Consider the following 27,488-nt stretch of genomic DNA (forward strand, 5'->3'; position numbering starts at 1 on the left):
TTGCAGTATAATCTGACATCCTAAATAAATAGTTTTTGCAAATTCACTTTGTTGATCTGCGTCAACCATGGAAGATCCTATAATGGAGAGAATATAATAGAAAAATATGCTTAATGGGAATGAATGAATGAATGAATGAATGAATGAATGAATGAATGAACAAACATTGCATACAGCTAATTTGTGTAGCAGTGCTGACCATTCCAGGCGCCAAGTGAGTTTTTTTTTTTTCAGCAGATGTCAAACATTTAAAATACTGACTCTTCCATTGGGAGTGCAGTGTTTATACATGTGTGTTTAAGCTCCTGATTGGTCGATTAAGCCTTCTCTACTATAGCTGATGTACAGTTTTGTACACAGTGATGCTCAAGAGGCACTTTAAAGAGAGCCAACTGAGCAACTCCTCATGGTTAGAAGCATTATTTGTAGTGGTCCCTTGAGTGGTTTAAAGGACCTCTTCATACACTCCTTAGATATATTTATACAGGCAGATACATCTGTGTGTCATTAAGTCAGCTGGTTTCCCTACAGAGAGAAAGGCCTTTGGGGAATTGTTGTCTTCAAAGGGAGGTGTTTTTTTTTTTCAGAGACAGATCATGTAGAGCATTATATTAGTGGTTCAATTAGAAGCCATCTTAGTACTTAAGTGGCAGCAGACTTGGAAAATGAAAAATCTGATTCAGTCAAGCAATTTTCACTGTCAGCGGTTATAAGCTGACAGAACAATTAATCAACACAAACACGCAGTGGAAGGAAATTCTCATCAGGAAGTCATCAGTTGTCATCAGCGATTTCATGCCACTGTATAATACATCACAGGTAGCACCAAACAGCAAGTTCATTCAGTCGCTGCAGCCTCCTCTGTCAGCGTGGTTCCAGTGTTTGTGTTGGAAATAGTGTACATTTGTCTCCCTCTACAGGCCAGCTAATCATATTGCATACAAATAAGAGCCGCATTGAATCTGCTTTTTTTTTTTTTTTTTTTTTTTTACCTGTGACGTTTTTTCGCTCCGTCATGCAAATAAAACATGGCAGTCCTACACGTAGCGCCTCTAATATTATTCATATTTATGCTGAAAAATTAGCGCAACTAAATTTCCAGACACGCACTGAAAAATATATGGTTAGCAAAGTCCCAATTCATACTGCTTGAGCTTTAAGTTTTGTTTTTTTTTTTAACAAATTTTGGAATTTTATGCAATAGTCCAGGACAAAGTAGTAAAACATATTGAAGTGGTATTAATCATACTTAAATAAAAAATTTTGCACTGCACAAAATACTGTATGAGATTCATGTTAAGCAGAGAATTCCCATTCTCCCTGCATAAACTTTTAAAAAGACGCTCTGTGTAAACAATAAAAGAACCATTGGCAGTTGACTGCTTTTATTTTGTATATGTTGACATTTTCTGTCAAGGTCTACCTTGGCATGTTGCCTTGCAGCAAGAAGACCCCCGGGTCAGATCCTTTCTGATAAAGTCTGCATGCTAATTTAATATGAGCGTTTACAAAACCATAGAACATGACTGTCAGGCAAAAACATCACGGAGGAAAAACGACAATAAAACTCATAGCCGTTAGAGGGCAGCGCAATCTCTGTATTTGCTGAATTCATGGCTAGTCGTGTGAGTTCTCTTTGGTGTACTGTTGTGCGCGATGCTTTTACATGCTCCTCGTAAATTAGATTTTTAAAATAGGAAAGAGTCCAAACACCCAAACAAAGTGAAATGAAATTCAGTTGCAGGATTTAAAGAGAAAATATTTATTGTTAAATTCCAAATTGTGACCTAAAATTCTGAAAATATTTGAAAAAAAAAAATACTCGGCGTTAGCTCCCTTTTTAAGTCGCCATACATTATTGTCTTAAGAATGGCAAAAAAAAAAGAAAAAAGAAAAAGAAGAAATGCTGGCCTATAATTATGCTTGAAACAAGGACATTTAGATGTAGAAATACACTTTTTGACTGCACCCAAGTCCTGGGAGAACGTCAGCATTTAAAAAATACGTCTCAGGATTACGAACACACCTTGAACGTAGCACCAATGTGCCTTGCATGCTACCAACACATTGCTCGGCTTTTTGCTAGTTTGTTCTCAGCATGTGAAGACAGAGTGGCAACATGTCGGAATAAGGATAGATTAAAAGTTTAATTAATTGTGCGAAAGGTTGTATAGCAATAGCTATCAAAATGGTGAAGGAACAATTCAGAGAGACAGATGTGGCGAAGAAAATGTGAGTGTGACTGCTAGCCTGTTAGCTCAGTCTGATAGCCACAGTTAGTCGAAGTGTTGCAGTTATTGCCAAGATTATTTAAAAGATTAAAGAACAAATGAGGCTTACTGTCTCTTGACTAACGTATCTTATAATTAGTAGTACTTACAGTAATTTAATATTATTGTATTTGGTGTTGACCAGGCAACTTTGAGTGTTTTTGCAGAGATATTGTGACGTATTTGTGCAACATTAACCCTTATATTCGTGTTTTATTTGTTAATTTTGGGATCTAATTTTTCCTCGTTAATACTGCTTAGTTTCGGTTATGAACGTTGCTCATTAAGAGCTGTCAATAATGCGTTTGGGTCGTTCTTTTTCAATTGAATGAGCTGCAACAGTCAGTCAACTGCAATGAATTTTCATAAAAACTGTTTTAAATTATTTCGGATTTTCTGTAATTTTTCAGTCAGTCAAATGAAACATCTCTGCAGCCCAGTATTAATACGACCTTGATCTTATTGAATGTAGCAACTATTCGTTTGAATAGTTCACAACTGAAATGTGCATATTTCAGTCTTTATCTGGACTCTTTGTGCTTGTTTACAGAAGCCACATCTGCTTTGGGATGAAATCTGCAGAACAGATGCGAAAGCAGGCCCACATCCAGGTGGTCAGTAAAAATCTGTACAGCCAAGATAACAAACGCACTCCTTTGCCTTATGGAGTGCTGGACCACCGAATGGTATGGAGCATAATACTGTCATTTGTTTTCTTTTAATTAATCGTTTTACGTTATGTCAAGAGGGATTCTGTGCAAGAATAAATCACGTTATTACATTTATTAACACCAGTTATGCTCACACACAAACAGAAACTGCTTAGTTTAGCTGTCCACATGTATAAAAGTGCTTAAGGAGCCAAAGTTCATGTACTTTATACAGCATGGTTCATATGCAGTCTGTAAAGGTTTGGAAATGTCTGGATAATTACGGGAAAAGGAAGTAATAGGATGTAAAAATCCTTCCTTCCTTCCTCTTTGTGTCCTTGTACACTTCAACAAGTCTCCTTTACTTTTCTCCTCCATACTCCCTACAGTCCTTACTTCCATTCTAAGGGTTTCCTTCAGAATATGCCTTAAGATTAAATACTTTCAACTCTATATGCCTACAAATGTAGAAGGTTAAAGCTCAGAAAATGTAGGTGAAGGTCGTTACGGAAGTATAATATTTTACAGGATTTTGCACATTAATGTTGTTTGCACATTTTTCATGATATATAATATTTCCTGTAGGGAACCAGTGAGAAAGACAGACCATGTCTGACATGTGGGAAAAATCTGGCCGATTGTTTAGGACATTACGGCTACCTGGATTTGGAGCTGCCCTGCTTTCATGTCGGCTACTTCAAAGCAGTTATTGGGATTTTGCAGGTAAGAAATCATGATTTCCTTTTTACTTAAAAAGGAACATCTGATCATCAGCACGATCCGTGAAAGCGATTAATCCTGCCTGAAACATTGCTTAATTTCTCTGTATGTCCTGTAGATGTCACTAGAGCGTCACAGTCAGAACAAGATAATACATGAAGTTCTAAATAAGTTCTCCGAATTTAAATTCTCCTGAATGTATTCATACAACTTAAATGTTGTGTGTTTTTAAATGTTTAAACATCTGAATCTGTAATCTTGTCTTTCCTCATCGAGGCATTTTTGTGACTGATTCCAAGCGTAATTCAACGTTCAAATATAATTCAATGTTCTGTGTGCAGATGATCTGCAAGACATGTTCGAGTATAATGCTGACCAAAGAGGACAAGCAGCAGTTCATGGATTACTTGAAACGGCCAAACTTGGCCTACCTGCAGAAACGAGGGCTGAAGAAGAAGATCTCTGACAAATGCCGCAAAAGGACAATTTGCTTGAACTGTGGCGCTTTCAATGGATCTGTGAAAAAGTGTGGCTTGCTTAAGATCATCCACGAGAAGTATAAAACAACCAAAAAGGTGGTGGAGCCCTTCGTGTCTGATTTTCTGCAGTCCTTTGATATTGCCATTGAGCACAACAAACTAATGGAGCCTTTATTGCCCAGAGCACAGGTAAGGTTCAAATCTGTTCAAATAAATAGAAATACATAGCTACATGTATGCTAAAGAGGGTTTGCGGTTTTTTTGCCCCTACACTGGAGACTGGTTCACTTTGAGTCTCATTCCTTTTCACAGGAAAATTTGAACCCTCTGGTTGTTCTCAATCTATTTCGGAGAATTCCTGCAGAAGACATCCCTCTGCTGTTGATGAACCCAGAGGCGGGAAAACCCGCAGATCTCATTATCACCCGTCTGCTTGTGCCGCCTCTCTGCATCCGACCGTCAGTGGTCAGCGATCTGAAGTCGGGCACCAATGAGGACGATCTGACCATGAAGCTGACGGAGATAATCTTCCTAAATGATGTCATCAAAAAGGTCGGTGTTAATCAGGGAAACCGTCGTCAACTGAAATATAGTTCCTTGAAAATGTACCTGTACCTGTTGATGTTCTGTCGCAGTCCTAATGAATCCAACAAACTTTGAAGTATTTTATTGGAAATTCATGCGGTAAACCAAAAAAATTTGTATTTAATTGTTTTGAGAAATAAAAAAATACAAAATTGTGTACCAAAAGTGAAAAGACAATAAAACAAAAATGTGTCTTTCTTCACTGATACCCCCTGGGGTCTCTGAAAGAAGAGTTCTAGAACTTTATCATGTTAACATGACACAGAAATTCATCAGATTATAATTTCTTATTCCTTCACAGGCCAGACGTTCTTATTTTGCTATTTTTCCTTTTTCCCTGAGATGCTTTGCTGCTGCTGTTATAAAGCTGTTATAGAACTGTTATATAATTTTGCCAGATAATATGCTCTAAATCCTAAATCACTGGGGTTGAATGTCTGGTCTACCCCACCTCAAAGATTGCAGGTTCTCAATTGCAACACTGGTATTTAATATTCTCTCATAATTTAAAGTTTGAACTGGGTTGAAAGTTGAAATTTGTGAATCCAATTAGCTAAAAGACACACTGCATATGTTCAACCTTCACTACAGAACAGAAATCTTTGTGTCTTGTTTTTTAGCAGGTAGCTTTAAACTCTTGTGTGAAGACTGTAAATAATTATTTAAATTATGAAGACTGAGCTGAAATGGATCAGCTATTAGGTTTGATGTGAATCGTCTTTTCAAAGCGTAGCGTCATTGCACTTGGAATAGAAATTACATTTCAGTCAATAGAAGTGTTTTTACCTGCAGGGGGTCATTGATGAGGCTTGGCTTTTGCTCCTAATTAGGTCACTAGTCTGTGTAATTTGTCAAATGAGCTGCTCTGCAAGTTTTAACTGCCATTATTTTCTGTAGAGATTCTCTAATTCCTTCATTTAAAAAACAGTACAGTTCTACAGATCATCTTAATGCCACAAGTCTTGTTTTCCCTTGGAACAGTCTACTCTATCACGCTCTTTGTCTTTAGCATCGAATGACTGGAGCAAAAACCCAGATGATAATGGAGGATTGGGACTTCCTGCAGCTGCAGTGTGCCCTTTACATCAACAGTGAACTTTCTGGCATTCCCCTCAACATGGCACCTAAAAAGTGGACCAGAGGCTTTGTGCAAAGACTAAAGGGCAAACAAGGTACAGTCAGTGGACAAGGCATTCTCTCTTTTAGTCAAACTCCTCCTGCTCGTCATGCCTAATGTCGATCAAGTCTTTCAAAACAAACGTTTGGAATTTTCTGTTTGTTGAATAAGCAAATAATCATCCACCCACCTTCATGTTTTTCTTTTTTCCTTCCTGCCTTCTTTCCTCCCCTCCTTCCTTCCTTTTTTTCATTCCTTCTTTCCTTTTTACTTGTTTGAGTGACAATATTGAGTCCGAATCATACTTACTGAGACATTTTGAGCAGAAGCAGCAGTTCAATAACATATAAAGATTATCTCAAATTTTTGCATAAGTAGTACTGTTTTGGCACTTTATTTGGCGCTTTTAAATAATTAATTTGAATTTGACTCATTTTTACTTTAATGACTCAGGTCGATTCAGAGGAAACCTCTCAGGAAAAAGAGTGGACTTCTCTGGAAGAACTGTCATTTCCCCTGACCCAAACCTAAGGATTGATGAGGTTGCTGTCCCTGTTCACGTGGCTAAAATCTTGACATATCCAGAGAAGGTAAGGTGTTCTTTATAAGTTCAGGAAATTCATTACACATCCTACATAAAGTCAGAGTCTAAGTTGAAGTTTCTGCCTTTGACTCTGTCTGAAGGTAAACAAAGCCAATCTGGAACTAATGAGGAAACTCGTTCGCAACGGCCCAGACGTTCACCCCGGAGCCAACTTTATCCAGACTCGTCACACCCAGATAAAAAGGTAAATTTAGTTGCTTCTTCCTCGGATCAGCATGTATAAAGCTTATCTCAGAGCAAACATCTCTGTCTTTCTTCATCAGATTTTTGAAATATGGGAACCGTGAAAAGATAGCTCAGGAGCTGAGGATTGGTGACGTGGTGGAAAGACATCTAATCGATGGAGACATCGTCCTCTTCAATCGACAGCCTTCTCTGCACAAACTCAGTATCATGGCTCACATAGTAAGTTGGGTTTTTGACTAAAAATATTTCTAAGCTCTTCCTAACTTTAGTTCAGTCATCAAGAGGCTCTTTACCTGACAAACTGGTATTTTTCATAAGGATTAGAATCATTTTAGGATCAGATTTAACTGAGCTTTAGTCCAGTTCACTCTTCAAATGATTGAAGATTGATGGCAATGCCCCTTTAAAAGGTTTTTCTGCCCAGGGAAGTCTAGTGGGAAAGAACAACTCCAGGCGTTGAGAATGGATCTGTTGCAGCAGCATTGCTGAAGAGACACTATATTTAGGACTGATTGTTACAAGGACTAGTGGATCTAATGGAAACCATATTTATGAGGGCTACTCATTATTTGTAAAGACTTCTTAAGTATTAAAAATAATTAGCACAAAGGTCAGCTTTTGACCACCTACATTACGAAGTTAATCTGCAACTTACTTTTGCAATGATGATGTGCAATCTCATTTTATTGCACTACTCCCAACAATGAACTATTATCTTTCATTTAAAAATTTTCAGCTGTGATCAGAAGTCACAGCTGAAGCAGTTTTTTTTTGTTTTTTTTGCATATATGAACAAAAGGCAGAAAAGAATGTAAGCAAATGAATGCTCAGGCACTTTACATCACCCACCACAATAATAATTTTCTATTATGCACTAATGAGGCATCAAGTCTCTACAAAGAGCTATGGCTGATTGGAGGAACATAGGTAATTATGGTTATTGTGTGAATTCAAGTGGTGTCTTTTGTCTCCCGTTGGTGATTTAATGTTGCAAAGTCAAAGAGCAGAATACTGATTTTATTCCTTTCGCTTATGAATCATCTCTTTCTCAACCTCGCAGGCTAAAGTCAAACCACACAGGACGTTTCGGTTTAACGAGTGCGTGTGCACGCCGTACAATGCCGACTTTGATGGCGATGAAATGAATCTCCACCTGCCTCAGACTGAAGAAGCCAAAGCCGAAGCCCTGGTCCTGATGGGGGTTTGTGTCATCACATTATTCAAGCAGAACAACACCCTACACAATTATTTTCACCCAAAGTAAAGATGTATAAAAAGCCTAAAATTTTTATTTTTTCAAAACTCACAATGTTTTGGATCTCATGCTAATGAACTGATCAAAAAGGCAAAGCCTCAGCATTTTTTTTTATTTTTATGTTCTAAGATTTTAGGTCTTTTGAACTCTGAGATTTTGGGCTACGATATGTATGGTGCCATGCATTCAGACCTGACTTGCCAATATTGTTTTTGACCAGTTGGACAGTGTTTTAACTGTTTTATGTTTCCAGACTTAGTTTGAAATCTTAATGCGATGCTAATACTTAGAGTAGGGGGGGAATAATGTGACAGTGGAAAAGGAAAAGCTGGAGTAATAATGGCAAATTATACAGTCATTATCGTATTCAACAGTAATATTCCAACTTAATGTGTTCCTTATTTCATTCCTTTATTCACTCATGAATGAAGTTGCAGTCATGACTAAACCAAGACCTACTTTTATTCTTATTAAAAAAAAGTAATATTTTGTCATCTTAAAGTTAGCACTTTTTACATATATTTAAGTGTATATATATTTCTTAAGTCTGATATTTTTGTCATGAGCAAAAACATAAAATTTGGTTTGTATAATAAAAATGCACTTTGTTTTTGGAGGAAATTTGGTTATCTAGATTGCTGGGTTCTTTGAAAAATTTGCTGATAAATCAATTGAAATCCAAAAATGAGATGTTGCCTTCAGTAAGTTTTCTTGTAAGGAATCCACAGTATTTGCAACAGTTATTTGTCTTGTCCTCTAGACTAAAGCTAACCTTGTTACACCAAGAAATGGCGAGCCTCTGATTGCTGCTATTCAGGACTTCCTGACAGGTGAGTGCAGAGATCTGTCGTAAACGTTTACAGACAACAGTGGTTTGTTTGTTTCTTTCCTAATACGATGCTTCAAAATCTTTAACTTAGAATGAGAAAATAAAATTTTTCATCAACAAATGTTAGAAATTCTCACAGTTTTCCTAATGTTTAAAAATACATGTTTATGCTTTAAAATGTCAATTTTTTTGCTTGTCAAGGGAGCAATACAGCAGCTTTGACAAGTAGCTATGTTTCACCGGCACTAACTTTGCAACATATTTTGTCTTCTAAGGTGCGTACCTGTTGACGCTGAAGGACACCTTTTTCGATAGGTCGAAAGCCTGCCAGATCGTTGCATCGATACTTGTGGGGAAAGATGAAAAAATCAGGATCTCTCTCCCTCGCCCTGCTATAATAAAGGTATAATAAAGGTAGAGCAACCACAGTGTCTCTTGTCACGCCACCCTGTTTTCCTTAGGCCGCTAATATGCTGCTGTGTTTCTATCAGCCAATTGCCTTGTGGACAGGTAAACAGATCTTCAGTGTCATTTTGAAGCCAAGTAAAGATTGTCCTGTCAATGCAAACTTGCGGACCAAAGGCAAACAGTACTGCGGCAAAGGAGAGGATCTCTGCCACAACGACTCATGTGAGTTTCACATTAAAAGTTTGAATGGTTTTTACTGTCATATTACTTTTTATTCGCAGAATGTGCCCATACTTTGATTTTATGTGATCAGCCATCCCAAAGTAGCTTATAATTGAATAATGGGAGAAAAATGAGACACGATGTTCATTATTTTTGCTTTGTTTTGGAATATGAAATCAATAGTAAAATACTTTCAAATTTGGAAAAGTATAGTGAGTCATAGACCTGTCACGATAACAAATTTTGCCGAGCGATTAATTGTCTAAAAAATTATTGTGATAAACGATAATATTGTTTCAAGACCTTTTGACTCAGATTTAATGGAAATGACTAATAATGCATGTGATTTCCTGCTATAGATAGATGCACTCTATTTTCAAAAGAACACATAACACTGGAACTGATAAACTAAACAATTTTAACCGATAATTAAAATGAGATCAATAGGTTTAATTTATCGTGCGATTAATTGATTTATCGTTTATCGCGACAGGCCTTGTGAGAAATCACAAAAAGTTCGAATGACTTTTTTTTTTCCAACCTAAATATCTAATGTCACAAAAGGCTCTTAAGGGAAAATTTTTTTTTTTTTTTCACACTATTCATTGAGTGACTGTCTCTCATATCATATTTCATTGCTAAAACAGCATCAGCTGTCCTGAGGCAAACATCACACTATTCCATTGACCTTGTCGGCGTTTCTCTTCTGGATCTAATGTCTTTATCTCTGTACCTCTGTTTTTTTTTTTTTTTTTGTCGCACACCTTCAGTTGTGGTGATTCACAACAGTGAGCTGATGTGTGGAAGCATGGATAAGGGCACCCTGGGGTCCGGCTCAAAGAACAACATTTTCTACATCTTGCTAAGAGACTGGGGACAGCTGGAGGCTGCCAACGCCATGTCCCGCCTGGCTCGACTCGCTCCGGTCTATCTCTGTAGGTGGTCCACAGTGTTGGCCTAAAATTTGGTCACTAAAACTTTGCAAATGTTTAGTGTACACCCAAACATATATAACGTAAATATTCCTAAAAACAAACATAAATCTCTTTATTATAGTAATGTCTCCCAAAGAGGTAGGCTAGTTTTTTTGGGAGCTTTCTTTAAAAAAATATTTTTTTATAATGTTGATATTGAGACATTTTGTAATTTGAAACCTTTGAACAGAAGGGATTTGAACGATAGTTAAATATTTCTCTCATTTTCTTTGATTTCAAAATCTGTAGCTTCTTAAACTGGTCTTTAAAACGAGAACCACAAACTGGAAAATGCTTCCCAACTTATTCCTTTAGACTTTTTCTTTTTAAACATGGTTTTAAACTTTTTTTTTTTGTTGTTTTTATTTTGGAGGGTGACTTACCCTCCACAAGTAGGGTAAGCCACAAAGGATCATTGCAAAACAGAGTGCTTTAAGTAAGCGTTTTTAATGACAAGCTGGGAAAAAGGTAAAGTGTGGTTGAAAAGATATTAACTAAGCTATTATGCAGCTGCAACTCGCTTTTAAATGTTCAAGGTTTCCCCCAGAAAACCTGCTAAGCCCAGTGGTTGGGCGCTAGAGCAGTCATTCATCCAGCGGCCCGTCGGGCTTTTGAGTTAGAAAATGTTGAAAGTTGACAGGAAATATGACAATATTACTTGAATGAGGTTCTGAATGTAGTTCTTTCTCATTCGATTTTCAGCCAACAGAGGCTTCTCTATAGGAATCGGTGACGTGACTCCCGGGACGGGTTTGTTGAAGGCCAAACAGGACCTGCTGGATGACGGCTACAGGAAGTGTGATGAATACATCGAAGCTCTGCAGTCGGGCAAGCTGCAGCAGCAGCCCGGGTGCTCGGCAGAGGAGACCCTGGAGGTGGGCTTATTACACCCGGACTCCTCCTCACCGCCACTTTGATGGTGACTCATTAGGAGTGTCACTGAGTTTTCTGATTTCCAACAAAACAGGACTTTCAAATTAGCCTCCAGCAGAAATTTGAGTGATTATTATAAATGTTTCAAAAATCTTTTTTTTTACAGCAGCTGTGATCACATGTTGATCTGGCCCTACAGGAATCATTTAACAATCTTTAAAAATAGAAGCCACTCATTAAGCAATTTTCTCAGCCTTATAAAGGCTGCTTATTCATCGACTTACTCCACTAACAAAATGTGAAAATTTTCACTTGCCTTTTTACCTTAAAAACATATCGGTTTAATTCAAAGTCACACAGCACAACAATAAACAAGGGCTTTACATCTTTGACATTAAATCAGTAAATTAATGTACACTGATACAAATAGCTGAAAATTGCTTAACTTGTATGTATAGGATGACAAGGATTCTGTCATTCTGTGATGTTCACCAACGTGTTTTGTTTTGCTTTCTCGACAGGCTCTCATCTTGAGAGAGCTTTCTGTGATCAGAGACCGAGCTGGCAGTGCCTGTCTGAGGGAGCTTGATAAGAGTAACAGCCCCCTCATTATGGCTCTCTGTGGTTCCAAAGGTAAGCCTGCCTGAAAACTATTCTAGGATTACCCTTCCGTTCTTAATTGGTAGTTATCACAGAAAAGAAACACAAAAAGCGTGAGCTTGATCTGTATGTCTAACATTTCTAGGTAAAAAAAAATAAAAATAGCAAAGGAAGGTAGAGAGGCTTTCAGGTGCTTTTAAAAAAAGGCATTTTCTGTAGAAGTGACATTGAATAGCAGCTAAAACCAGTTGATAACCATACGATATGCTGAATGCATCTGTCTATTCATGTCTCTTTTTTTTAAAGCCGTAATTTAGTTGTTATGCATACAGCTCTGGCAAAAATGAAGACATCACTTAAAATGATCAGTTTTTCTGACGTTAACTTTTTATAGGTACATGTTTAAGTAAACATGTACCTATAAAATGGTTGAACATTGTTCTTTTGCTCTTTAAACTGCTGACAACATGTCTCCGAAATTCCAAGCAAAATTTAGTATTTATTTGCAGAAACTGAGAAATGGTCAAAATAACAAAAAAAAAAAAAGATGCAGTGCTTTCAGACCTCAAATAATGCAAAGAAAACATGTTCATATTTATTTAGAAACAACAATACTACTCAGACCCAATACCACTGTTTTAACTCAGGAGGAGTTCAGAAATCAATATTTGGTGGAGGTTTTCAATGGGGTTCAGTGCAGCGGGCTCTTAATTTTTTCCCGGAGCTGAGTATTTGGTGTGCAGATAAGTTTATAGTTGATTCAGTGACTCCCTGATTCCATGAGGTCCTGTGGCTGTCTAAATCGTCACATTTTTCACATTATGCTTAACAATTGACATAAGATGTATTTGTTTATATGCTGTTTGTCTTCATCCAATATGGTGCTGCACAATGGTGACTCATCTCTGCTCTGCATGGATCTCTTCCATTAGTTTTCATTTCTTCGAATGCAACTTTGCAAACTTTTATGTATGAAATTTTCTGGCAGCATTCACAAACATCCCAAACTTTACCCTGTAATGTCTGATGTTACTGTCCAATGCCCTGTTGTGAATTTTAAAATGTTACACTGGATCTAAGCTATATAGAGATTCTAAGATGGTACGACCTTCTGATGACTATATCTGGTCAGGACTGTAGTTCTGTCATCAACGAACGAGGGGTTACGTTCAGTAACCCAACGTTTTGTGAGCACATTCCAGATACAAAACCACTTCTGCCAGAATTAGTAAGAGGTCAGTCGGGAGTCCATGTCCTTACTTTGAAGGACTTGCAGCACTTATGGTTTAGTATTAATAGTAACATTTGCCTTACCTTTCTTTCCCATGACTGTCACTTCATCCCCATCCTATCTAATTAAATTTTATAAGGTTGAGCTGTAGGAATAGTTGTCGCTGGTTGAGTTAGCTGGGAAAAGATGGTGCAGCATGAACTTCGGTAGTCCGGCAAGCTTTTAGACAGCATCAGGAAATCGTTTCTAAGTGATTACATCCGAAATTCAGATAAGTGACACCCTGACCTGAGTGCAACCTCTCTGTGACAGCTCAGTGCAATTAGATAGAGTGATCTTGTCCTTTTTCTTTTTTTTTTTTTTTCATAGGAGCCTTGATGCTTTAACACCATGAAAGAAGTGCTTACATTTTTACACACCAACAGAGAAAATTATTCCAGACAATGGAGGTCTGAATGGACCTTTTAGGTTCCTGGGAAGAAAAGAAGTCTAATTACAGTTGCAGTTTCTTACAATTATAGGTCTAAAATATTAGCAATATAAGTGAAGCATGTTTTCCTTCAGCTCTTTACTATGTATCTGGAACTTTACTTCTTTGTAAACGTTTCTGTCTGGAGACAAAATCAGTGTTTATGACGATTCTTTTATTTTTATTTTGGCTTTCCTTTTCTTCTTGTTTTAGGACTTGACAGTCACTGTGGCAAAAGTTAGCTACAATGGATAGTAAATGTGAAACTTCTAGAGCTGCTATTTCCTGCATCTAATGCGTTTTGGCCTGTATGCTCCGTTTACTGTCTGATCCTTTTGTTTTGCTTGCATTCAGGGTCCTTCATTAACATCTCCCAGATGATCGCCTGTGTGGGTCAGCAGGCTATAAGTGGCTCTCGAGTCCCGGATGGTTTTGAAAACCGCTCCTTGCCCCACTTTGAAAAACACTCAAAAGTGAGCTCTTTCATTCTCCTGTCTCTATTCATCTGTTGTTTGTGGACCACTGTTAATGCTGGGGTTGCAAACAACCCCACTAAGCAGAAGATTCATGTGATGTTCAACGTTTATTCCTGAGATATTTTAATTATAAATCCCTTCCACATGACAAAAAAGGAAATTAGACCCAGTGGTCATATAGATAAGTAAAATTGATAAAAAACAAAGAAGAAAGAAACTAAATGTGTCAGAAATATTACCCAAAGCATCACCAATGTAGCTTTTGTTAGATATGAGGGTAACAATTTTGTAAAAAGTATTATTGACTTGTTACTGTGATGCTTATAAGCTACACTAACTTATTTTCAGTAGTCCTTGCTATACTAACTTGCCCCACATTCTGTTGGTTTGTCCCCATTCATGTGTTGAAAGCGATTATAGATTGAACCGCAGGAGAAAACTGGATAAAATCCAGATAAGTGCAATGCTCTCATGGGCGTTTTCAGAACACTTTAAAGCTTGCTTAATGAGTCGATAATAATTTCACCTCCAGCTGCCTGCTGCCAAGGGTTTTGTGGCCGACAGCTTCTATTCTGGTCTGACGCCCACCGAGTTCTTCTTTCACACCATGGCCGGTCGAGAGGGTCTGGTGGACACTGCTGTCAAAACGGCAGAGACTGGATACATGCAGGTAATGCCGATGGATCCCTGTGGTAACGGAGGTCCGAATTAAACTGGGAAATGAGTAAACCCCGTACGTCTGCAGAACATGGATCAGCTTGTCCTCAAACTTCAACTTCAATGCAAACAAACTGTAAAGTGGCCAACAATTGCTGTTTTATATTGACCGTCAGTCAATTGAGTGATTATTTTTTGGACCATTTTTCATGATTAAACATCAGCAGTGATGATGATGCTTTTTGGTAACTTTGACGGACGTTTGGTTTGACAGAGGCGTCTGGTGAAGTCTCTCGAGGATCTGTGCTCTCAGTATGACCTGACGGTGCGCAGCTCCACCGGTGACATCATCCAATTTATTTATGGGGGCGATGGCCTGGATCCGGCTGCGATGGAAGGAAAGGATGAGCCGCTGGAGTTTAAGAGAGTTCTGGACAATATTAGGGTGAGCTAAGACCAGAGTAAAAACAGATTGCTAGCGATGCGTTCTTTTCTTTCTGTCCTGCCTGTCACACATCTTGGGGTAGACCACCAAAATACACTACAAGTATTTGTTTAGCGTAAGGCCCAGTTGTTTCTGCTGCCACACAGTAATTTAGTAATTATTTTGAGCAATTTATTTTTCCCTTTTGCAGACACTGACTTTCTAAAACGACAAAAAAAAAGTCATTTCTCAGGTTACTTAGAGCTGACAAAAGTGTGACATCCCTGGTTTGCTTTTAATTATTAATTCAGCTGAAAATTTACAGAAAGGAAAACTGTGAGGATATTTACCCATGAAAGAATTTTTAAAATGCAAACCAATGCCAATAATATAGTAATCTGTAATTTTAGTGGTTATTCAACTGTGTGTAGTTGCTAAAATGCACCAGAATTTAATCTATGCAACATGAACTCTATTATAACTCAGAGACCTGTAAGTGAAGGCAGTCTGATGCACACAGTATTACTAGATTGTGCTGAATTGGAAAAGTAAAGTCATTATACTCTAAGAACACTTGTGATACTAATTAAGGTTAGTTTTAATCGTAGCTGTAATGAAATAATTGATCAATCAAATTGTGAAAGATACCAGCAGAGCTGACCATAGTATTTAACATAGCTTTGTGCAACAAACAACACATTTTTAAACATCTATTTATTTATTCTATGACATGAAGGCATGCATCTATACATTAAGTTGCTTTTTTAAGGTAATTGAAAAATTATTTCAGCAAATTGCATCTTCATGTCTGGATCTCGTTTTCTTTTCTTTTTAAACAGACATTTAGACAGTTTTCTGTGTGAGAAAACAGTTTTACATCCGAATGTTAAGACGAGACTTCTTCAAACCAAAAAGTTATTAATCTTTCCAGAGTCTCTTAGTTTAATAAACAGACCCACTGCTAAGATAATTAAAGAAACAACATCTATTTTCCAGACAGTGGTTTGATCCAAAAGATAAACTGGGTAATCTAAACTAAAGTGAGATTCAGTTTGATCTGGTCCAAACCTCTACCACTTTAGCTGCTTAAGGAAGGCTGTCCTTGTAATTTACCATGTAATTGTTATGATCAAACTACCTTCTATATTGAATCCTTATCTTTCATTCGGCACTAATTTTCTGAATGAGTGCGTTTATGAATATATTACGAAATGGTCAAAGCTTCAATTGGGCTGCTGTTCAGAAACTCAATTTTACACCCACCTTAGGGGATTTGGAGGATTTTCTTCTTTGAGGATTTTGTGGTATATAATTTCTCCCCCTTCTTCCTCGACCTGAATTATTATTATGGCTCTGGAAGCATTAATCATATAAGATTAAGTCATAATTGTTCATATGGATTATAGAACAATAGCATTTACTTCCAGTTTTGATGCAATTGATCATTTGGCTTGTAACAAGAGAAACATGGGATATCACAGATTCTCTGGAGCTGCAAAAATAATGCAGATAAAAAAAATATTTGACTTGGAAATAGGCTCTCATTATTAACATTTGACCAGTCAGCATAGTGGATCAAAAGGCTGATCCACTTTCCGTTTAAAGATGCCTTGATAGCAACATTCTTAACTCGGAATGCAGATAGGTGCATTGAGTCTATAATAATCACTGTGAAGTTTTTCAGAGATGTTAAAAAGAATGACAGTCATTTAGTCTGTTAAACACTAGTGTGATGCAGTAAATGATGGAGCACGCATGCGAACCGTTCATCCGGAGGGCTGCTGTCTCTCTGCCAGTGACTACTGATTGTGCGAATGATTGCTTCTGATTCTTTGTTCTCTCCAGGCGGTCTACACTTGCCCAAGTGAGCCGGCCCTCAGTCAGAACGAGCTCGTCCTCACTGCTGATGGCATCATGAAAAAGGCGGACTTTTTGTGCTGCAGAGACAGCTTCTTGGAGGTAAGAATTGCCCAAGCGTATCACTGTTGTAAATCTACAGAAAAAGATCCTCACAGTTGCTGTTTTTTTTTATTTTATCTGCCTGGGGAAAATACATCTTTTGGGATTTTATACAATTAATTGTTGAGCAGTTTACAAATTTTAAAGCTGTTGGTTTATTTCAGCAACTAATGTGCTAACTGTTGTAGCTCTCAGACAGTTTTTGTCCTGTAAAATGATGGTGCTCTCGCCCTTCTATTTGGGCAATGACCTCTTTCAAAATTATAAACCATTTTACATTTTTAATAACAAGTGGAACCGTTTAGGACTACGATCTCCATTTTACATGTCAGCTGACTGACATTTTGTGGCTCATTGATGGAGTTCAGATGTCGACTAAATGAAGAATTTTGTTCTTTTACATATAAAACCACCATTTTCAGGTGTTCAAACAAGTTGCAATCACCAGATTGAAAAACTTCTGCCTTGACTCCACAGGTCTGCACTGTGAAAGAACTTGAGTTTTTTTTTTTTTTTTTTTACTCGAATAACTACTGAACCTGAGACCAGAGCACATCCAGCTGCTTTAACAGGGTCACAAAAACAAAAATGTGAGCTAGAAATTGGATAAATGTCGCAAACCCACATTTATATCTTGGGTAGGAGGTGTTTACTTTTTCCACCAGAAGCAGATCGACCTTTCTTCTACAAACTGCAGTGTTATGGCCTAACAAGCCAAGAAAACCTGAAAAGAGTTTATGTAATTTGTCTTGGCTAAAGTTAGTCTACTTTCCAGAGCTAAAGATCAATAAGCTACTTTGACACTCGCTGCGACATCTATTACTTAGCATTCGTGAGTAAGAAATGTCATGAAACCCAATGAAGATAGCAAAAGTATTTGTTATTCTGTTTTCTAATATATAGTTAGAAAGAGCTTCAACATTTTTTATCTCCAGGAAAACAGGGACTGGACCTGTTAGCTCCACCAAACGGAGAGGAGGCCTTTTATAGTTTCTTTGACTTTTATAGTCTTTTGACTGTTTCAGCCTCCCTGTTCTTTCATCACTGTCGTTTCTGGTCTTACCGTTTTTAATCTCCTGTTTTTATGCCTTTTTTGGGGGGGATGTTTCTAATTATTTAGAACCCTACATATGTTATATACAATCTAAAACTGGGTTAAAAATAACTTGCAGGTTTTTCTTTTTTTTTCCTGTTAAATCTCTTAATGGACCTGTGACTCGAGCTACATTTACATTTTGATTTCCGTTAACTACTGTGACCTTGTTGTTTTGGGGAAACGAAAGATGTTTGGAAATTGGTTTGACCTTGCTGTTAATGTTCTATATTGTAACCAAGTTTGTTTTATTGGGCATAGTTAGTTTGCTTGTGCTACAGTTTTATTTGGAAATAAATCCGGTGCATTAAGCATGTACCGTATACTTATTTGTGTCAGGAGAAAGTTTTCACTTCTACAATTTACCGCTTGAACTTCTTAACATTTTTTTTTTTAGATACAACCACAAGTTTCAGTGTATTTACTGGGGTTAAATATCATTGAAAACAACATAGCATTTAGTTGTAAAATAGAAATACAAAAAAACATCGACTTGCCTGTTAAACACTTTGCCGGTTGTAATTTCAAACTTTCACCCCTATTATGAAGGAATTAACAGAGACTGGTGCAGAGAAGTACCTGGAGGTACAGTGACCAAGCATGTTGGATTGTTGTACTAAATCCAGAATGGTGTGCCGGCAAGATTTGTGTCTTGAACATATTAAATAACAGTGTGACTGTCAAAATTACTCTGATCTTTGTCATTCAGACTGACTCAAATATCTGAATGCTCTCTTTATTGCTTAGATTTCTCAGTGAGGTTGTGTCCAATTCATTTCTAACAGGTTTACTGCAGCGTCTAACCTTTGCATGACAATGAAACATTTTGCATATCACACAAACAGACAGTCATCTCATTCAAAAGATTGTTCCTAAATGACCTTTTGATTTTGCCTCGTTCTTTTATTTCAGGAGATAAAGAAATTTATAAAGACCATGTCAGAGAGGATCAAGAAGACCAGAGACAAGTATGGCATCAATGATAACGGGACTACTGAGGTATTGACAATTTAAGAAAAATTAGTGTGATCATGGCAGCACTAGATCTAATCTTTCTTATAAATCTGTCTTTAAACTATTTATTCCCTGCAGCCAAAGGTTCTTTATCAGTTGGACCGAATTACCCCAACCCAACTCGAGAAGTTTTTAGGAACCTGCAGAGACAAGTATATGAGGTACAAAACTCATGGTGGTTTGATTTTATCGAGTCTCTATTCTAAATGCTTTGTGATATATCCGGTATTTGACGAGCGATGTAATTTTGTACTGGAATAGTTACATTCAGCAATACAGAAGCCAGTGCAACGTCTGTCCACATCATTTGGAAAACCGTGTTCAAGTGTTGGCGTCAAGTGTTTATTTTTGAATGATCTTTCTTGCCTGTTTTTCAGCAATGTTTGATTATTCCTTCCAAAAGTATTCGTACCTCTTAAACCATTTAAACATGTTGTCATGTTGTAAGCAAAATTACAAAATGTTGCGCATCTAAAGCTGTTGTAGTTGTTCTCATTGGCCACTTGATTCCACAGTTGGCCAACCTAATGTCATTGCTGTAAGAACGTCAGTAAAACGTGACACTCTCTCATGTGATGACATGTGGGATTTTACAAGACAGAACTGTTTGCAATTAAACTGTAAACCTGTCTCCCATTTGAGAAAAGGACAAATGTTTGTGCCAGTAAGTATTTGCTGTAGTTCCTGTAAAAAATCAAAAAAAAAAAACAAGAGAGAGACATTTTGCATTCACTAGATGTGTGATTTCTTCCTCTGCAGAGATCTTTTTTATTTATTTATTTATTTTTTGTAAAAATAGCTCATTTGGAATTGGCTATACTGAAATTGACTTGGGGCTGAAATGATCTGATCTAGGACCTGCCTTTTTATTCATGTTAATACTACAGTAATGTGGTATGGATACTTTTGCAAGTACTATACAGTAGAATTAGCCAATCACAAAGAGGTATATAACAACTTCTTTCCTTCTCTCATGATCTGTATTAATCTTATGTTCTAACATCGAATTGTATGCTTCCAATTTTGCTGTCTTAGCTGAGAGACTGATTACTACCTTTACTTCTTGGTAAAGAGCTCAGATGGAGCCAGGTTCAGCAGTTGGAGCTCTTTGCGCCCAGAGCATCGGAGAGCCAGGCACTCAGATGACACTGAAAACCTTTCACTTCGCTGGCGTGGCGTCGATGAATATCACTCTGGGGGTGCCTCGCATCAAAGAAATTATTAACGCTTCCAAGAATATAAGGTAAGTAGTTACAGAGAAAATTCAATATCTTCCCTGTGTCGAAAGTGATTTATTTTATTTTATTTTTTCAAAGGTGGCACTTTTCTTTGAAATGGTGCATCTTTGGAAATGGGCTGTAATTTATGGCTGTCAGATGGAGCAATATTTTAGTTGTAACTACAATTCAAATGGCTAGGAGTGCGTGCTTTAACGAGTCGTCCTAACCTGTTGAAAAGCTCCTCAAGTCTACAGCTTTAGCACCTGATTCAGAGTGAAATTAGCTACTCAATGTTGTTCTGTGTCACAGTAGTAAACGGGCCCCTAATTTGTTTTGAATAAGCAACTGAGAGTTCTCCTCTCACCATGCAGCACCCCTATAATCACGGCTCACTTGGACGTGGAAGACGACGCAGACTTTGCCCGGCTGGTAAAGGGGAGAATTGAGAAAACGCTTCTGGGAGAGGTAATCTGTCCTAATCTTCTAAACGGGAGCTATCGTGCTGCAGAAATTGACCAGTGGGTCACAAGTGAACACGCAATGTGAAACGTGAACAATTTCAAGTGCCGAACTGAAATTAATCCACGTTTTTTTTTTTTTTTTTTTTTTTTGTGCTCCTCGACAGATTTCAGAGTACATTGAAGAGGTTTTCCTCCCGGATGACTGCTTCATCCTGGTGAAGCTCTCTCTGGAGCGAATAAGGCTGCTCCGGTTGGAGGTACGGCTCGTTTCTCCTTTTTCTTTCCCACTGCATTTGTGAAACGAATCCCATCTGTGCTCAATAATTTATACTTTCCTTTCAGTTACAACAAGTACTAGTGCGCATAAGTATTTGCATGCCAATGGGTTCTTCGTTTTCTATTTGGTCACATTGTAATGTTTGAGATGTTCTATGAAATGTTATCATGAGCAAACAGGACAATGAAAAACGGTGTTAATTGATTAGAATATATTAGAATAAGGCTTATATTTTACTTGTTAAAATAAGACCAGAACGTCTATACAAGAACAGTTAGAATAGAAGATGTAAAAAAAATAAATAAATACAGGTCCTTGAACTGGATGCCAAAATCATCAGTATTAAAACAATAAAAGACCAGAAATATTTCAGTTGGTGTGCAATGAATCTAAAATAATTAACTTTATCACAATATGCAAATTTTTTGAGAAGGACCTGTATAACGCAGAAGAAAATGTTAAATAAGGTTTAAATAGATGAGGTTTGTGTCCATAGATCTAAAGCTTAGGGATATAGTTCCAGTCTGTGGGGCACTGGTGGCTACAGCTTAGAAATCTCTGAAAATCAAAGCTGGGATCTTCAACTGGGCTCAGAAAGTGAGACGGAGACAGTGTAACTGGAAAAACATGGTGTCCTGTATTATTGTTGGGAGAAAATGGAAATTAGTCTGTACAGAATCTGGCAAATTACATTAATGTTTGGATTTAGATTAACTTTTCACATTTGAATGAAAATAAGACTGAACAATATATTGTTTTTGGAAAAACTAACTTTTAAAAAGCAGCAGTTCTGTTACTCCTTTGGTTTCTTGTAACTGCACTGCTATCAGTAATCTAGGAGCATATATATTTTTTAGACTGGTTTTAAATTAAATAAAGAGGACAATGGGATAGTTCAGTCTATCATTTAGAATTAATTAGCAAAATTAACCAAGCATCACGCTTAAAGGCTGATGCGTGTGCTATTATTAGACCACTGCATCTTTCTGTGTTCTGTGCTGGACACACACATCGTCGCTGCTGCACGTCTGCCAACAGGAAACAGGCAAACTGAGCACGTTAAGTTGTCCGTTCTGCACTGGTTGCCTGTATGTTTTCAGGATCGACTTATAATTTTGGTTTTTAAATGTTTTATTGGTCAGGCACCTTCTTATCTAATAGAACTATTATAAGCTATTCTTTTAACTTAAAGAAAAAGGCAATTAAAGAATGACCCACACTCATTCTGTCGTTTTTACCTGTCCTGGTTTGGTCATGAGTTAATCTCAGTTATGTTTTTTTCCTCGTCATTTTAATAAATATGTTCAATAATGAAAGCATGGCATTGAGATCTTGTACTTTAACAAGTTGCATTGTAAATGAAGTTCTTTACAGATAATCTATTTTTTTAGTGACTTCAATTAGACAAACTCTTCATTGATTTCACGGTTCAGTTTGTTCATCTGTGAAATCTTTTTGTTTCACAGCTCTGTCTAAACATCTTTCACTCTTATTGCTCTGAGAGAACTTCAGGCTTCTGTCATGCCTGATCGCCTGCGGCTCATTTAGCAGAGATGTTTTGTCCGCCAGGTGAATGCGGAAACGGTGCGGTACTCGATATGCATGTCGAAGCTGCGAGTGAAGCCCAGCGACATCGCCGTGCACGGTGAGGCGGTGGTCTGCGTGTCGCCACGGGAGAACAACAAAAGCTCCATGTATTACGTTCTGCAGTCGTTAAAAGAAGAACTTCCAAAGGTAAAAAATAGCTGAATAAAAATATACAAAACTTACTTTTTTAGGACCTTTAATATTCACCTTTCTATAAGGCCAGCCTTTCTGGTGCCGCTCCTGAGGAAACTGGGACTTTAAGAAAGGAGATTTTTATTCTCCTCGCTATGTATGTTTTTTTTATTTACTTCTAGATAGTTTTTAGTTTTGAAAAGCCTTTTAAGCAACAAGAAGAGCACCCTGCAGCTGTCGGACAGTTGACAGCCTGAAGAACAATGTTAAAAAGCTGAAAAACAGAATGGAAGGGAGCGGTTCTTTAAAGTCAGAGTGTTACATCTCTGTGGGCATGTTATGAAGTGACAGTTAATACCAGTATTGATCTGTCTAGATCCAAGAAGGATAGGGAGCCCTGGAGAAATTATTGGCAAAATGTATTTTTCTTCTAAAAGCACAAAAATGTTTTCTTTCTAGATTGAAAAACAATTTACAGATCCAAATCAAATCCAAAATTCCTCTGTGTGTTTTGAATCTGAGTTTACATAGATTCAAAACACTGTTTCGATTCTAGTATTAACTGCACATTTCAAGGGTGTGGTAATTTGTTCCTTGTAAAGCTTTTTTCCTATCATAGTTTTTCCTTCCATCAAACTTTCCATTAATATTCCTGGATACTATGTGAACCTTTTTACTGTGTGTGTTTTGAATGTGTGAGTTTACAAAAATCAAAAACACACAGATAAAATTTTTGTTTTATTAATGAATTATCGTGACCTGCAGCTAATAAAACATAATTAATCAGAAATGTTCAAATTATATTCATTTCAAATTTTGAAATTTGAAATTTTGAATATTACATTAGGCAAATAAAAATGATTTTTTTTTTTTAAATACCAAAATATCCATCTACTGAAAACAACATCAGTGTTTCACATCTGAGATTCTCTAGCAGAGGAAGGAAATAAACTGTTATAGTTAACTTAGATTAAGATCAAATTGAAGTCAAGAGTCATTAGTTACAAATAAATCCACGTCTCGCTGCGTGTTCCCCTTACAGGTGGTGGTTCAGGGGATACCTGAGGTTGCCCGAGCCGTCATTCACATCGACGAGCAAAGCGGAAAGAACAAATACAAACTCCTGGTTGAAGGCGACAACATGAGAGCTGTCATGGCAACGCATGGTGTCAACGGGAGCCGGACCACCTCGAACAACACGTATGAGGTACGTGTGAAGAGGGGGGCATGCATGTTGAAATTGTTTCGCCAGTCATTCTGCATATATTACGCAGCTTAAATTGCAGGAAATTACTGATTAGAACTGCGATGAATTAAATGAGGATTTGATTTCTCTTTTTGTCTCGGTACAAAAAGAGAAATCTTTTTGTACTGTTTTGTACTTTAGCTCTGTTATGGAGCTTTGAAATTGTTCTGATTGATGATTTCAGTGTCATTCGCAGCTTTTGAAAAGCAGCCTTTTACACAGAGAAAAAGCTATATTGTGCTATATTTTCCACTTTTATTGGCTGCTGCCACTTTTCCCTGTCCTGCATTCACATCAACTTCTTTGGAAAAAATTCCCTCGACTTAAAAACAACTCTCCAAGCAAAGATCCTTCGTAAAAGTTAGATGTGATGCAAGTATTGAAAATCTTTAGCAATTTGTCTGATATTGAATGGTAACACTTCCTGTTTTTTTAGATGAATTGTTGTTGGATTATTGCCAGTTTCTAAAACTAATTAACACACAGCACAGGAGGCAGGTCTGCAGGGATTCCTCCAAGGGCTAAATGCTAAAAAAGACAGAAACAAGTAGGCGAAAATGTCTAAGGAATATATTTGAGGCATGTTACTGATGAGAATCCTGAATATTCTGTCATACTGAAACACTTGTTTCCAGTAATATTTATTAAATGTGAGTCTTGCAAATATTTTTTTCTAAATATTAAAAAAGGACTAAGCCTAGAATTAAGAAAAATAAAAACTAATTCATAAAAATAATTATAAAAATGTGATATTACAATTTCAGTAATCATGACAATAATTTCACTTTTGTAATTTTTTGTTTCCTTCACTCAAGCAGCTTCAGCTGCTTGTGAGAAACTCCATGGCAACATCAAGACAGAAATGACAAACAACCATGCACCTATGAGCAATTAAGACTCCCCAGTTTTAACAGTCAGGCCTTTGAACTGTGGGAGGAGACATTGTATGCACAGGAACATGCAAACTCCATTCAGAACACAGGACATTTTTGCTGCAAGTCAACAGTGCTACCAACTGCACTGCCATGCAGATTTCTACATTCATTGACAACATTATGTTTGCTGAGTAGCTGCAGGATCTAATAAATAAATTTTAATTGTGAGTTGTAAAAGCACAAAGCATTATTAGGTCTCTAAGTGATCTCACATTAAAGATAATGGCCCACTATTTTCATTTCAGCTTGTTTTGATTCTGCCATATTTTTAATTTTCAAATTTCCCTCAGTTTCTGTTGCGATATCATTCCCCCAGTTATAATAAAGACTGGTAATTATTTTATATTTATCTAATTTGATCGCATTTCCATCTGTCTTTTTAAGCCCAGTCCACTTTCTATTTATGCTGCCTGACATCAAAAGGCTTGTCCATGATCTGAGCTTTCCGTTAGTGATTTAAAGACAATAATAGTCCGCAGGGTGCTGAAAAAAAAAAAACAAAAAAAAAAACAAGTAATGCTTACTGCTGTGCTCAGTATTAAACCGTGTCTTTGCAGTTTGGTGGCCAATTATCTAGTTATAGTTTTCTAAAGCATCCTGATTTGTTTCCGTTTCATCTAAATGCCACCTCTGCTGAGTGTTTCAGCAGCCAGATATTTTTGGTGGGTTTGTTTTTGGTGGTTCCTAAGATACAGGGAACGGGATTAATTTTAAAATAAACTAAATGGCAAATGATTGTGTTTTGACATTTCATTTAGGTTGAAAGGACTTTGGGTATTGAGGCTGCAAGATCCACTATCATTAATGAGATTCAGTACACCATGGTGAACCACGGCATGAGCATCGATCGCCGTCACGTCATGCTTCTGGCAGATCTCATGTCCTACAAGGTACTTAGAAAACATGCCTGACATTATGTGCCCGCTGAAGGTATTGGGTTGCCCAGGATTTTATGTTGGGGTGTCAGATGAAAGGGGGTTGAATATAACCACATTCCACACTTTTCAGATCTTTGTTTTCTATTCCGTCCACTTCACAGTTGTCCTGCTCGTGTCCGTCCGTTACATAAAATCCTACGCATCTGGTTATAGTCGATGTGTCCTATTAAGTGTTTCACCTGCATCTTTCCCTTTCGGTATGATGTTGTATGATAGGGGGAGATCCTGGGAATCACCAGGTTTGGACTAGCCAAAATGAAGGAGAGTGTCCTCATGCTGGCCTCGTTTGAGAAAACAGCCGACCACCTCTTTGACGCCGCCTACTTTGGACAAAAAGACTCCGTCTGCGGTAAACTTTTGTGTTTATAGCAGGTAATTTGACCTGTTTTGTGTGACTGATCCAGGTATTAAAAGATTCCCGTGTTCTGATTGCAGGCGTGTCAGAGTGCATCATTATGGGAATTCCAATGAATATCGGAACGGGACTGTTTAAACTCCTACACAAGGCTGACAAGGATCCCACTCCCGTCACCAGGCCGCTCCTCTTTGACAACGCAGACTTTCATATACCTCTGTTCACATAGCAACAACAAAAGAAACAGCACGAAATATTCGTACCGTCTCCAGAGAGACGGTATGAATATCTTACTACAAGTGCCCGCTGTGAGTTTGATTTCGTTTTTTTTTTTGTTTTGTTTTTGTTTTTTTTAGGGTTCTGACAAAGAATAATATTCTTTTTTTGGCATCAGTGCCTGATGTCACCACTGTAAGACTGCTGCTTTTCAATCTTGTCAGCAAGTGATAAATGGTAATATTTTTTATTTTTATTTTTGATCTACAAAACAAATAGGAAAGCAGTTTTTCCCCTTTTTTCCTGCTAAATAATGTTTCTTCTATTATATAACCTTATGTTCTCAGAGTGTGGAGACAAACCTCTGAATTATTGATGACAGAACTGCATTGGAAAGACGGTGTAGCAGTTTGAGTTGTTACCTCTAATTATGAAGAAACAAAGAGTCGCATTTGAGTTCAGTTTTCTCCGTTTAAATTCTCAAATCTCACTGCAGCTTTTATTTGACCGTTTATTTCATCTCAAGCCACTGAAAAGTATGTATGGAGAAAAGGCCAACAATAGTCATAATAAATACAAGATTCTAAAATTAAAGAGGAAAAAATTGTTTTCCATTTATTGTGGGTGCAGAATGTTTCATAATTAAAGATTTGTTTTAGCTATGTGGCCAAACTAATCAGACCAGATCTCTATTTATGTGGAGCAGCAAGTCACAATAAAAAACAAAACAGACACTTACTTTGAGGACATGGCATGAAATTCCTTTGTTTCAACCAACTGGGGTTAAAAACGCAAAACATGAAAATGAAAAACATACAAGTTGCTGATTGGACTGAGAGGTGAACAAGAAATCAATAAATCATAATGACTGAATCCATCACTCTAAGAGACAACACACCTTTGAAACTCATAAGTTGGCTGTATGGAAAAACTACAACCAGAGATCGCACAGGCACTAATTGTAATAATGTGAGGTTATGACACGTTTCTTTCTGTTTTTTTTTTTTAATGTACCTGTAGAGCGCC

The 27,488-nt window shown here is 37.3% G+C and overlaps 1 protein-coding gene across 1 annotated transcript; it reads left to right on the forward strand.

Moving 5' to 3' along the window:
* polr3a (polymerase (RNA) III (DNA directed) polypeptide A) lies at nt 1–27,200 on the forward strand. Its single transcript, XM_014974133.2, has 30 exons — nt 1–2,232; nt 2,821–2,956; nt 3,506–3,643; nt 3,982–4,308; nt 4,432–4,671; nt 5,714–5,876; nt 6,275–6,411; nt 6,506–6,609; nt 6,689–6,830; nt 7,672–7,812; nt 8,627–8,696; nt 8,971–9,098; nt 9,187–9,325; nt 10,096–10,260; nt 11,002–11,174; nt 11,694–11,805; nt 13,827–13,945; nt 14,481–14,618; nt 14,880–15,050; nt 16,875–16,988; nt 18,994–19,080; nt 19,174–19,256; nt 20,168–20,338; nt 20,687–20,780; nt 20,941–21,033; nt 22,623–22,787; nt 23,815–23,979; nt 25,712–25,843; nt 26,108–26,240; nt 26,327–27,200. The coding sequence occupies exons 1-30, from the start codon at nt 2,189–2,191 to the stop codon at nt 26,473–26,475; spliced, it is 4,173 nt and encodes a 1,390-aa protein (XP_014829619.2). The 5' UTR covers nt 1–2,188; the 3' UTR covers nt 26,476–27,200.
* The last annotated feature ends 288 nt before the right edge of the window (nt 27,201–27,488 follow it).

Source organism: Poecilia mexicana, unplaced genomic scaffold (assembly GCF_051168715.1).
Source record: "Poecilia mexicana isolate PSO_F unplaced genomic scaffold, ASM5116871v1 scaffold_19, whole genome shotgun sequence".
NCBI classification, from domain to species: Eukaryota; Metazoa; Chordata; class Actinopteri; order Cyprinodontiformes; family Poeciliidae; genus Poecilia; species Poecilia mexicana.

Coding starts and splice junctions, on each gene's coding strand:
- polr3a (XM_014974133.2), top strand. CDS start 2,189: ATGGTGAAGGAACAATTCAGAGAGACAGATGTGGCGAAGAAAAT. Junction 2,957..3,505: donor GAGTGCTGGACCACCGAATG/GTATGGAGCATA, acceptor TATTTCCTGTAG/GGAACCAGTGAGAAAGACAG. Junction 16,989..18,993: donor GCAGAGACAGCTTCTTGGAG/GTAAGAATTGCC, acceptor CTTTTATTTCAG/GAGATAAAGAAATTTATAAA.